General features: G+C 39.3%; 1 protein-coding gene across 1 annotated transcript in view; it reads right to left on the bottom strand.

The window, feature by feature from the left end:
- Positions 1–332: 332 nt before the first annotated feature.
- TNR (tenascin R) overlaps positions 333–14,261 on the bottom strand; it is a 119,821-nt gene continuing 105,892 nt past the window's right edge. The window contains exons 18-21 of the mRNA XM_070746693.1: positions 12,881–12,977; positions 7,630–7,791; positions 4,481–4,644; positions 333–3,195 (exon numbers count right to left, since the gene is read on the bottom strand). Coding sequence (XP_070602794.1) covers positions 3,076–3,195; positions 4,481–4,644; positions 7,630–7,791; positions 12,881–12,977 — 543 coding nt within the window. The 3' untranslated portion in view covers positions 333–3,075. The remainder of the gene's footprint in view (positions 3,196–4,480; positions 4,645–7,629; positions 7,792–12,880; positions 12,978–14,261) is intronic.

The following is a 14,261-nucleotide window of genomic DNA, read 5'->3' as shown; positions in this document are numbered from 1 at the left end:
GTTCACTCTGCAGTTACGATCTTTAGTACAAACTCATGTTAAGAGGGATCAGATACTTCTCTTTGTGTTTTCAGACACAGTGATTTATACAATGCTTTGTGAGCTAATGGATCACTTTTGCAGTTATGGAAGAGATACAGTAAACTGCTATGTGTAGGGGAAAGAACTAATTCAGGGAATTAGTCAGCACATGCAGATAGAAGAACAAGTGTTTGAAATGGACTAGATTAATGTCTGACCATCTAGGTAGACTTATGTTTTATTGAAAATTGTACAGCCTACAAACATGGGTTCCCTTGAATGTATCTTCATGCCCAACCAACCCACAGAATTTATACATACACAAGGCTCTGGGGCAAAATAAGCTCCAATTCATCATGCTTGTTTTCTATGTGTAACAGACACATATGTGGATTCTCCCCCTTCTTGGTATTATGAAGGAAGGAAGACAGGTTGAGAACCATGTTAGAAAAGATAGACTTCTATGTTAAGATTTTTATTATTTATAATATAGGAATATTGTTATTATTATTATTAGAAAAACACAAAATGGAGGCTTTTTGTGACTGAGGCTGAAACTGCCATGGACTGAAAAAATTCTGGAGAGACTTGCCTAGGAAAATTATATGGGAAAGATGTGTTAAGATACATATACATTCCGAAAGCTGGTTCAGATAAACTCTTAACTCCTATTTCCACTTGCTGATCTTTCTTAAAGAAAATTAAGAAACAGCTAGATTTGGGTTCCAGAGAGTTTTCTCAAGGGTGAACAATATTCCTCAACAAAGGAGAACAATATTTGTGTTTTGGTGATCATGCTGCAACTATATAGTTGGAAGTAATTATATAAAGAATTTGCCTTCTTAAGTCTTGCCTTCATTTTCTCCTAGTCATAGCATGGACATGCCTTGGCTACTCATTTTTTTCCCCTGCCATATTTTGCCCGTCTGGCATTATCCTAACAGTTTCTGTCATGGGTACCCTCTGAATCCATCAATGACCATTTGGTTGTTGAGATCAAGAGATGGGCTCACTCCAACCCCTATTACAGCAATCACTATAGGCTGCTGTGATCACATCCCTTCTTCTATAGTTGTTTAGCACTGCCTAATATGGTGAGTTTGGCTCCAGTTTCAGTATCCTTCCATGTAATGCCATATTGGTGCTTTCTATAGTGCTGGCCAGGTCTTTCAGTGGCTCCTTGTAAATATAGTTTGCTGCTTATCTGCAAGAGTGCTGAACATCTTTTATAGCATGGGTGTAGTGGTCTCTTGGAGGAAAATTAGTCCTGTGCCGCATAGATTTATTTATTACTTAGATTACTTAGATAGATGATCAATATAAATTGGGAAACAGATTTCTGCTACCTATGGTCACCACTGGATATAGTAGAGACTTTCCCCCTTATATCTACAAAGAGATATATATAAAGTGATTGTGTATTTTACAGGTTTTGCTACTTTTATTATTTCTGTGGACTTGCACATATGCTACACTTGCTGCCTTGCCCTTTGGGGACTAATATACTGCAGTTGCAGCTCTTGTAGCCATGTGTGCAATGCTCTACTAAAGTAACTCCATATGTAGCCTCTGGTGGCAGTAGGGATGGCTGTGTAATTCTGCCCACTCCATTCTAGATTTGTACATGCTGTTATATGTGGGTGAATTCCAGTTGTGTGTTGTCTGTGCTCAACTACCACCTAGTTTTCAGTGCCTTCTTGGCCATTTGGTGCCAGCACTGTCTCCTTTGCAGCATTAAATAAAGACGGATCTCACTCATTAATGTTCCTCTCTCCTCCACTCTGTGCAACCCATTTTGCTTTCAATGCATCAGCTGGGCTATTTTTGAACATGGGTTAGGGTCTTTCAAAAGAGTACTAGACTTGTGTTCAGAAATACCCCGAAGGGTCATAAACAGAGAGGAGGGAGTAAGAAGAACACCGGGAAAACACCTGTCTATTCCCCACATTCCCCACTCTTTAGCACCAACTGTTTGCTAGGCAAAGAGCTTGAAAGATGGCTCAACATACTGTTTTAGGCATCCATCTAAAATTGCCCCACTCCACTCCATCCTTTCTAGGAAGATTAATTGGTAATGACACTGGGTGGGAAGGGAAACAAAGCCAGGGTAATCCACCAATTCCTTTCCTTAATTTAGCCTCTAATAAATAAGCCAAAACAATACAGAGGTCTAGAAGTGAGGACTTTGCTTCCAAATAGAATTCAGAGTGTGTATGTCTGCAACATTCCTATCTATAAGCTAATTTGTGAATGTGAAGATTACTGTTTTAGGGATTATATATGCTTGTTTATGTGTATGTATATATGTTTGTGTATCTGTATATGCATATATTTGTTTGAATATGTATGTGTGTATATGGGACTTATGTATATCCTTGTTGTCTACTCAGTGCAAGATGGGATCGGCATGAGTTGAAATAAATAGCTATCATTTGTCTTCTCTTCCTGGCAGATGACCTTATGCTGACTCAATAGGCATCATTGTGAAAATTCTGCTTCAATTATATAGCTGCATGGGTCCAAATATCTTTTAAAATGGCTCTTTGAGCTCCTCCCCCACAGTACCCTCCGGTAAAACAGGTTGGCATATAAAAGAAAACATCTATAACAGGGCTGAACTGGACTAATAGATCTAGATTGTAAAAATCTGGATGGCAAAAAAAAAAAAAAGACGGAGAAAAAAATGCTAACTCTTTCTATCATCTATTGGCCACTTGGATTCTTGCTGCTCAGATCTAGTGGCCATAACCAACGGCAGAAATTGGGTTAAGACAAAGACCTTAAATGAAGCCATTGACTAATAATTTCAAGAAGGAGTGGAATGAAAACCCAAAGAAGTGGGCCGGCAGGAGCCCAATAGGTTCCTAGGAATGATAGCAAGCATTATGGTTGTTCTTTTATCAAAGTTAGTCAGCCCTCTGGGATATCATGGTGTTCCTCATCCCTCAGCATGGAGCAGGCTTCTACCTCAGTTTTACTTTTGTTCTTTTCATATTATAAAATGCAAATGCATGACAGAAAAAGGACTGCATGTCCAGAAGGATTCCTGCCATTTCACAGTTGTACTGATCGGCGTTTCCTCCCCACGATTTTGTGAAGGTTATATGGCCGCATTTTCATTTCCACAAAAGGTATGGAGAACTCATGTCCTTTCCAATGGTACCAGTTAATACCCTGAAGGCCAAAGAAAGGAAAAGGGATCAATATGCTTGGAACCATTTGCACAGTACCTCTTTCCAGTTATGAGATGCAAATAAATCTTACTCTTTCAAGCCTAAATGTCCCAATAATTTGAGTGAGAACTGTTTATAATAATGACAAAACTTTTAACAAAATTGTCTAGCTATCCTTACCTTTATGGCTGTGGTATCACGACTTATGTAGTACCAAACATTTGGACATAAGTATTGTGAACAATATGTATTGTTAAATAAAGGACCACTTAGGGCTGCAGATAAAGAGATCATATTTTCATTTATTGTATATAGTCTGTGAGTAGAAAATAAGGATAGCTATCTTAGGTGGATGACAGATATTTGGGCTTGATATTTTAGTTATTTACCACTTCAGAATGCATATAATTTTATTATTTTGCAAAAACTGGAATTAAGTAAGCAAAACAAGATATAAACATTGTATCTATAACCACATTCAATCTTAAGACACTAAACTTTTAATTTTTTCTCTCCATATAAATCTCTTCAACATGCAGACTACTGGAGCATTTAAAACAGTGAGACTTTTTTTCTGCTGTGTTTAATTCTCTATAAGGGATATCCTTTTATGGCAATTTTTTTTGAATATTCAAATTTATATTTTACCTGAACTCTGGTTTAATGTAGTGCAGAATTCTAACTCTTCCAAACTGTTACTCCATTCTCTGTTTTTTTTAAATATAACCTTTTCTGTTTTATTTTAAAATAGCTTCCTAAAGCTCCAAATATAAAACCTTATGTAACTTTAGGAAATAACAGCAATAGTATTAGTAACAAATCCCAGGCATGGAGAAAAGATAAACCCTGACCATACTGATAGCATTTTTTCCACACTGGGGTTTGAGCTTTATGCCATGTTGCTCTCAAGCTGTAAGTAGCCTATAAAAGTATACTTTGCTGCAGTGGCACGATCAGTAGATATTTGGGCTGGAAGAAAATTATGTACTGAGATCCAAATATGTCTTCCCCATAGATATTATCTGCTATTATTTTTGCTTAAAAAAAAAGCTTTTGGCATCTGATGAAATTATAAACTGCCATTTGTTATTAGTTATGTGGGGTTTTTGGTGCTCTCTGAGCTTGCTTTCTTGCGGTTGTTTCATTACCCAAACTAAGTAACATAATCAGTGCTACTAGTTAATTTGATCCCTGAAACTAATCATATCTGTATGACTCACTCTTATACCCTTTCCAGAAGAATAGGCTCTTTCTTGCAAACAGTACTGTATCAATCCTGCTCTTACCTGGCTGTGTTGGGATTCGCCATATTTGCCATTGAGGTTAGTTCGATGACAGTTTTTATACCACCAGGCTCCTTTGTATGACATAGCACAGTTTGTAACGGCAACATCATTGTCCCTGTCTTTGGTGGAAAATGGACGTCCCTGATGATAGCTGAGTGAATCCCCTGCAAAATAAGGCATTACCTTAATTTTTTTCCATCTTTCTCTTTAAGAAACAACAAAAGATTGATATATTCATGCTGTTTTCCTGAGAACTACAATAATATCCAAGAACAATAAGAAAGTTCTGATTCGGGAGCTAAAAATTTATATGTCTTCACTGCACCTGCTTTGGTTCATGTGATCAGGTGACCATCATCAAACTATGGTTGCTAAGTTATGTACTTATATGTGTAAATCGTACAATAATATTTACAGCTAATATTTTTGATCATAAGAAGACTAGAGAGGACTCTAATATTTTGAAGGGTGACATAACAGAAACGATTGCTAGGTTTTACAAAAATTTACATCAAAGGCGACAAAATGGACCTTCCAAATTGCCTGGGAACATACTCTAACTCTATCCCTTTCTTATCCTTCTGTGTCACAACTATTTCTATGCTAAATGGATTTTCAGCTCCTTGGCAGCTAAAATAAGATTATTATATGGCTCAAGTATCCTACTATGATAAACAGAGGATCAGCCCATATAAACAGTGTTGATCCTCTGTGCAGTTGTGGAAATTGAATCAAATTAAACAGTGGCAACATCAGGGTCTTAAGAATGAACTGTTGCATGTAAATGGGTTGTACTATAAACAGATATCACTTGTCTATTTATTTTTGTACAAAGAGAGGACAGCTGAACATTTTGACATAAAACAGTAGCTTTCAGAGTTGGTGACTACATCCTCCAATACACACCTTGCTCTAATACGTATGCATTCAGCTTTTGAGACAACTGAGATACTAGAACAACTGATTAAACTTTATAAAACTAAAATAATACCTACTATTAGTTTCTATGGAATTTGTTTTATAGAAATTGATTATGGAATCAATTTTATATGGAGATGTTACAGGGTGTAGGAAAGCGAACCTATGGCATGTGTGCCACAGGTGGCACATGGAGTCATATCAGAGGGCATGCGAGGCCCTATGTCAGCTCCAGTGCCCATGTGCTTGCTAAGCTGATTTTTGGCCTTGGGGAAGGTCATTTCGCCCTCCGTAGGTTTCAGGAAGCTTCCCTGAAGCCTCCAGAGTGCGAAAAACAGCCCAACGGATAAACTGGAAGTAAATTTTTCTGAACTTCTGGTTTACCTATTTGGCCATTTTTTACCATCCCAGGCTTCAGTGAAGTCTGTGCGCATGTGCAGTGATGGTGTGTGTGTGTGGTGTGCATGTGCAGGGGCATTGTGGGTGTGTGGGTGGGTACACATGTGTGTATATGCCAGGGAATGGGTGTGGGCACATATTTGCATGCTATTACATGCATACATCCCCTTTTGGCACGTGAACCAAAAATGTTATTTATCACTGGTCTAGGACAATTTTCTGCAGCTGGTGTCACCCTGGCTGTCTTGACCTAGCTATCCAGCCCTGGCCAACTTGCCCCAGGAGGACTACCTGCTGCGGGACAATTCAATGTGGGACAACTCAAGAGAGGGACAAGAGAATTGCAGCAGACCTTGCTGCAGTCATGGGCTCCAGCTGGTATGCCCAGAACCATCATTGTGCTGTGGAAAGTGGAGCACATAGCCCGCATATGCATGAGCAGTTGAAAAAAACCCGGTAATTTTTGCTGCCGGAAAGACGTCCACACGTGAGATTTCGGCTGCTGCACATGCGCAGCAGCCGGAATCTCACTTTGGTGCCTAGAGCAGCAGCTGCCAAAAGCAGCCTGCCCATTCTGGCTGCTGCCCATTTCTGGCCACGTGATATTCTCGGTAGGGCCAGGATTGGTGGCCTGTGCCTGCCTTGCTGCAAAAGACTTTAAGTTTGAATCTTCTCAAATTAGAAGTCCTTTTGGTGGAGGTGAGTCAGAGTCTGAAGTCCCAGGAGCCCACTGGCCAAGACTGATATGAGCATGGCACATTTGGGTACTCCCTGCTCAGATCCAGGCCGTGGTGCATCTGTGAGAGAAGGCCCACCACTGCTGCCATTTCTTCCAGGCATGCCCATTGCAAGGACCAGCTGCTCTATTGTCATCTGGGTACTGGTTCTGCATCTCCAGCCTTGCCAAATGCTCAGGGCTGGAGGGAAAACCATGGGACTTGCGGGTTTTGGTGGTTTCATTTTAAAAAGAATTGCAAATTTCTCTATTACTCAGCCAGAAAGAATTCCTAATTGGTCCAGTGGCATTTTCCTCCCCAGTCAATGAAGGGATTCTTAGGACTGGCCCATTTGCTCCCACTCCATCATAAGGAGTTGAAAACAGAGGGGAAAAGGGGGGCTGACAGCAGCATCCATCAGGATGACCACCAATGCGCCTGCTTTTCCTCTCCCCAATGCCCTCCTTCTCCCCTCTCTCAGTCTCAGCTCCAAAACTGCCCATTCCCTTTGCCCCCAAAACACAAGCTTGGGTTTTTTTTAGAGAAGAGCAACAAACGGGATCGAAGGCTAAAACATGTGAAGAACAGTTGCAGGAATTGGGTATGGTTAGTCTACAGAAAAAAAGGACTAAGGGTGAAATGATATCAATGTTCCAATAACTAAGGGACTGCCCCAAAGGAGGAGGAGCAGTCAACCTATTCTACAAAGCACCTGAAGGGATGATGAGAAGCAATGGATGGAAACTAAGACCTAAAACTAAGGAGAAATTTCCTGATAGCTAGAACAATTAATCAGTGGAACAATTTGCCTCCAGAAGCTGTAGGTGCTTCAAACACTAGAGATTTTAAAGAGGAGATTGGACAACCATTTGTCTGAAATGATACATGGTTTCCTGCTTGAGTAGGGGATTGAATTAGAAGATTTCCAAAGTTCATTCTAACTCTGTTATTCTGTTATTGGGAAGGGGAGAATAACTGGGAGTGATGTCAAGGAAGTGGTTCTAAGGGTGAAAGCACATAGATTAGTTCCATCATTAGCCTTCATTTTCTCTGCTCTTTGAGAAGGTGTTCTGTTGAGATAGTCTGGGATGGGAGGAGTAATTCTTAAAAGCATACCAGCAGTGCCATTATATTCCCCTATCCGGAGCTTGTAGAGACTCCTGGCATCTCCAATGGAAAACTTGTCATAATAGGCATAAGTTGCTTCTTGACCATTTTTCATATCTATCCGCAGTTCATAGCGCCCTTGTGATGTGATCTTGTGCATGTTATCTAGCCCTGGAGAGAACATAAACAGAAGTTTTATAAGTCCTTGAACCTAGAAATTTGTAAACAATAAATAATGGAATTCATATTTCAGATGGCATGGAATTTGGATTTAGAGTAGAATGGATATCTACCATAGACATACTGGTAAAAAAGAAATCTCTCCATACCCGGATACACTGTTCCAATTTTGGGTGATTATGGCCATGTGGTGGAAGGTTCTACATAATGGACCTCAGAAATTATCCTTCCCCTTGAAACATCTTCACATGTAGTCTTGGCTTTTCACCGCAGTTATTTCTATTTGGCTATATTTTACCCATTTACCGTATTTTTCTGAGTATAAGACACACCCCTTTTCCTCCTTAAAAGAGCCTGAAAATTTGGGTGTGTCTTATATTCCAAATGTAGCTTTTTTAAAAATGAAGCTTCCCCCACCCCACAGCCCTAACTAGGTGCTGATGATGTTCCCAGCTCTTACAGCTTACAAGCTCTTTAATTGTTACTCTCTGTGAAAAATGTTTTCCAAGTCTTTGCAGGTTTTTTCTTCATTGCTCTAACTTGCTCTGAATGTTTCTTTCCAGCCCTAACTAGGTGCTAACAATGTCCCCAGCTCTTATGGCTTGCAAGCTCTTTCATTGTTATTGGCTCTGAATAAGGTTTTTTAAAGCCCTAACCAGGGCATAAAATAATGTGCTGAAGGTCACCAGACTAAGGATGCTAGCCAGATGATTATCTGGTAAGCAGACGCTCCCACCCTATTTTCCTCCCCCAAAACTAAGGTGCGTTTTATACTCCAAAATATGGTATAATATTGTATTCAGGAATGAATTTATAAAAATAAAAATCAATAAAATGTATACTTATTTAATTGGTTGTGCTAAAGATACTAGTTTCCTTTGAAAAATCCAAATAAGTCTATACAATATTTGTATAGCAGGTTACTATGCTAAGTATCTGATTTGGAAACCTTCTCTTCCAAAGCCAACTTGATGAACTTGCTGTATGCATATACAATAAAAGGACTATTAAAAACAACACCAACACCAACACTGATCCATCACCATAGCCTTCTGAGGAATGGATAGTTTATTTCTTTATCCAGAAACCTTACATGATGCTTATAGAAAGCTCTTTACACTGAATGTCAAGCTGTTTTCACCCGACTACTATTGCTATCCTCATCTTGTATGGCGAATTGATCAGCGTGCACATCCATGAATTTTCCAAGATCATGAAATCCTTGGTTTGCAAGGGCTATTTAATGAATATCATCACATTCCTCTTGAATCATTTTATTCAAATACTCACTTTTGTATGTTTCCCTCACTAAAATTCATGACTATGCTGAAAAATTCTCTAGTGATTCTAGCATCCTGCCCCTTTAAGCACCTTAAAGGAATAAACAGAAGTTATTAATCTCTCCCCCAATGTTTTCCCTCTCAAATAGATTTCCAGATGTTCTTTTTTTCTGGGAATGGGTGAGATATGGTGAGGGAGAGGTCAAGGAGCCATGTGCTTTAATATTCTAGGGAGAAATAAAGAAATCTGACAGCATGCTAAAGAGCAAAACCCTGCTACCGAAACAAAATGAAGAAACACAACCAGCAGAATCTCTTTTCTGCTGTTCTAGGCATAGAAAAGGAATAGTTTGGCTCCTTAATATTTTCTTTCTATAGGTCTAAGGGAAGTAATAAAGTAAAAAAATGAAGTTCTATTTTTATCATAATATCCATCCAAGATGCAATAGTCATAAATTAAAAATTATGGTTGTTGGTAAAAAGGATTAAATAAGTTTGGCAAATTGTTTTATGGAAGAGGAATAATTTTAAATTATCCTTCTCAGATCCAGGCGTATGTATTAGGCTAATATGAAACTGAACATTTGTGTGCAGTAGATGGCAGCATCTACTCGATCTTAGTTGTTTCTAAGGCAGTGTTCAGTCTGGTTAAGACTTGAAAAGGAAATCAATAGGAAATCCAAAGGCTGCGGGGTAGATTGGGAATTTGGGGAGTGGGGGGATGCTTGTGCTTTAGTGACTATCTATCTATCTATCTATCTATCTATCTATCTATCTATCTATCTATCTATCTATCTATCTATCTATCTATCTATCATCTATCTATAACCATCTACCGCAATATCCTGTCAATGATTTCTTCAGCTTCAACCATAACAATACATGAGCACAATCAATTCAAACTTAATATAAAACACTCCAAACTTGACTGCAGAAAATACGACTTCAGCAACAGAGTGATCAATGACTGGAATGCACTACCTGACTCTGTGGTTTCCTCCCCAATCCCCAAAAAACTTTAACCTTAGACTATCTACAGTTGACCTCACCCCATTCCTAAGAGGTGTGTAAGGGGTGTGCATAAGTGTACTATTCAATCTGGTTTCAGACCCAGCTACAGCATGGAAACCACTTTGGACACACTGGTGGATGATTTCTGGTGGGCCTGGGATGGGGGCACTCCTCTATCCTGGTGCTTCTTGACCTCTCAGCGACTTTCAATACCATCGACCATGGTATCCTTTTGCGACGGCTGGAGGGGTTGGGAGTGGGAGGCACCATTTTACGGTGGTTCACCTCCTACCTCTCTGGCTGATTGCAGTTGGTGCTAGTGGGAGGACAGAAGTTGACTCCTAGGCCCCTCCTTTGTAGGGTGCCTCAGGGGTCAGCCCTCTTTCCTCTCCTATTCAATATCTACATGAAACTGCTGGGTGAGATCATCCGACGATATGGGGTGCACTACCAACAATACGCTGATGATACTCAGCTGTATATCTCCACCCCGGTGGAAGTGATGTGTCGGTGTTGTGAAGCTCTAAGGGTCTGGATGGGGGTCAACAGGTTAAAACTCAACCTGGACAAGACTGAGTGGCTGTGGGTCCCTCCTCCTAAAGACAACTCCATCTATCCATCTTTGACCCTGGGAGAAGAAATCCCTCCCTCGGATAGGGTTCACAACCTGGGGGTCCTCCTAGATCCACAGCTGAGGCTAGAACAACATATCTCGCTGTGGCTAAGGGAGCTTTTGCATAGGTTCTGCTTGTTTACCAACTGTGGCCCTACCCTGACCAGGAGGCACTCCGTACAATTACTCACACCCTCATCACCTCTTGTCTTGACTATTGCAATGTGCTCTACATGGGGCTACCCTTGAAGAGTGTTTGGAGACTTCAGCTGGTGCAAAATGCAGCAGTACGTGCAATAACAGGTGTACCATGGTATGCCTGTATTACTCCATCTCTATGTGAGCTGCATTGGTTGCCAATTCGTTACCGAGCACAATTCAAGGTGTTAGTTATCACCTTTAAAGCCCTAAATGGCTCAGGGCCAGACTATTTATGTGATCGCCTCCTCATTGCAGCCAGTAAGGGCCCACAGAGTCGGCCTTCTCCAGGTCTCGTCCACCAAACATTGTCGGTTGGCGGGACTTCGGAGAAGAGCCTTCTCTGTGGTCACTTCAACCCTATGGAATCAACTGCCCCCAGAAATTCACATAATCTCCTCCCTACTGGTTTTCTTAAAAGCTGTTAAAACCTGGCTTTTCCAGCAGGCCTGGAATTAAGACTGATCATTGCAAGTATGGTTTTAGAATATGTGTGATTTTAGTGATGTTTTTAATTGGTTTTTTACTTATATTGCATTTATACTTGTTGTTAGCCGCTCAGAGTCTGTTTGGAGTGAGCAGCATATAAATGGAATGAATAAATGAGTGAGTGAGTGAGTGAGTGAGTGAGTGAGTGAATGAATGAATAAATATTGTGCCTACCATCCCTGTCCTTTTGCCTAATTTACCTATACCTACTTCGCTAATGTTTATATTTATACCAATACCTACTATCTTGTACATGTTTGACTAAATAAAAAAATAAAATAAAATAAACAAATAAATTAGGAATTAGCATCTTAACGATAACGATAATGATAATAATAATAATAATTATTATTATTTTGGTAATTTGGTATTTTGGTATAATTACCACTGGGACCACTTTCACTGGCTTATGCCAGAGTTGAATCGAGCTGCAACGACTCTGGCATAAGCTAGTGAAAATGGTCCCAGTGGTACTTGGCACACTGGGCGCAGTGCCTAAAGATCTCAGCGGACATTTGAAAACCATCGGAATTGACAAAATCTCAATCTGTCAATTGTAAAAGGCCGCTTTACTGGGATTGGCAAACATAATTTGCCGCTACATCATGCAGTCCTAGGTGCTTGGGAAGCACCCGACTGGTGATGAAATACGAAATCCAGCATAGTGATCTCGTTTGCTGTGTTGTATTGACATAATAATAATAATAATAATAATAATAATAATAATAATAATAATAATAATAATATATTAGATTTGTATGCTGCCCTTCTCCGAGGACTCAGAGCGGCTCACAACAACTTCTCAATACAGACTTTCTGGGAGCAGGTTGTGTTTAACATAATACATTGTCTGTCACAGAACAGAATTCTCTATAGTAAAGGAATTCATTTAATTATGCCCTATTGTTATTTCCTTATACCATACTTTAAGGTAGGACTAGGAAGTATATTGTGCTTCCTATACATTGCCAGTTGGAAAAAAATATAAACATAATGCACAATAATTCCTTGGCATAGGCTTTTCTTTCAGGAAACACTATAATGCTATGTGATTGCATGTAACTTAATTTTAAATTTAATTTAATTTATTAGATTTGTATGCTGCCCCTCTCCGTGGACTAATTAAAAGTATAAGACAATGAATCCATGTCATCCGAACAAAGAATTTGATCAACACTTTCTATGGAACCAAAATGGCAATTTAGATTGCCACCTTACCTGAAAAATAAGGTAGAAGCCATTCTATGTGCTTTCATAGCATGTGGTTTGTCATTAATAAAAATCAGAACAAAAAATAAATAAAGCTGGCAAGTCAACCAGAGTATTTGTTAAGGCAGAGAGAACAATGATTAAAAAATGCAATTGGGGGGGGGGAGGGAGAAGAGGAGACAGAGAGAAGATGTGTACATGTTTTCAGATACTATGATGAGCAGATATCTAGTTTTCCCACAGACAACGTAAGTGGCAAACGAAGTTAGTGATTTGTTACCCAGCCAGAACTCATCCTCCAGATTTCCAAAGCCAATGCGATAGTCTGCCCATTTGCGAAAGAAATCAGTCAATCCATTCTGTCTTCTCTGGAAGACCTGCACGGAAAGATCAAGGTGAAAGAAACTAAGAAATGAGAAGACTTGCAATATGTCTTGCAGGAAGATGCGTTTGAAGAGAAAACTTCAAAGGGAAAAAGTTGATGAGTTTAAAATTGACATAAGAAATTTCAGAAAGTTTCTGAGCTGGTTGTACTCTTTCCTTACTTTCAGAGCAAAAAATTATTTACCAGATTTTTAAACCACTGCATTTTTTTTTACTCCAGACAGTTTACAGACCTAAAAACATTTACAATACAACAATACAAATGAAAAAAGTAAACCCTAAAAACAATTACTGTTGATTTTAGTAAAAAGAAAAACCACTTCTGTGTGAAAAAATGAAAAGATTTGGCATTACCCACTATGGAGGAATAAGTGGTGGAAGTGAAGAACTTACTGAGATGGACACATTAATATCTTTAATTATTGACATTAATCAGTAACCTGGAAACCCCTTATGGACTTTTTGTGGAAGAAAAAAAAAGATTTTGTGGCTTATGGGTTTGATGATTAAAAAGGCTATAGAAAGAAGTAGTAAGTTAGAATGAAATCTTATGGTAGAGATTTGGTTTGATTTCTATGTACAACTGTGGAGAGTATGATTTCAGTTCTCTCTCTCTCTCTCTCTCTCACACACACACACACGCGTGCGCACACACACATACATACACATTCTCTCTTTCTCTCTCTCTCTCTGTCTGTCTCACCCCCCCCCCCCCCCACATCTCCCTCTTTCAGAAAATGAGGGATTATTTCTGGCTGATAGGATATGCTGTTGGACAGCTTCTCAAGTGAATCAACATGATATGCTACCATAGATGGAACCTACACTATTTCTGCTCAGCTGTGAGAGCAGCAAAAGCAAGATTTCTATTTTACTTTAAGCCAATTGTGAAATTTACTCCAACCTGGAACATAGAACAGCTTTATCTGTGAAAGTTTGAATATGAAATTGAATAAGCATGCTTTGAAGTGGATGGAGTAGGAATATATTTTTCTTCAAGAATTCATGCAGGTTATGTAAGATATTTTTGGATTTTATGGCCTTACTTGGCTTCACAGTATGTGAGTGCTTTATTGTTACTTTTGCTACCTCTGATCTATCTTCTGAGAATGGCTAATGCACAGTATTGACTGCAATCCAATCCTGTTATGTGTGTTTGTGTTTATGTGTGAATGTCTTTGTATGTGTGTAATCTGCTATCTCCTACATGTGAAATGAAAATATCAGCAGTAAGGCCTTTTGCCCATAACTTGATTAAAAGTGAAACACATTTCCTT

The sequence above is a fragment of the Erythrolamprus reginae genome, chromosome 3 (genome assembly GCF_031021105.1).
Source record: "Erythrolamprus reginae isolate rEryReg1 chromosome 3, rEryReg1.hap1, whole genome shotgun sequence".
Lineage (NCBI taxonomy): Eukaryota > Metazoa > Chordata > Lepidosauria > Squamata > Dipsadidae > Erythrolamprus > Erythrolamprus reginae.
Note: the sequence above shows the minus strand (reverse complement) of the source record. Positions and strands in the feature narration are given on the sequence as shown.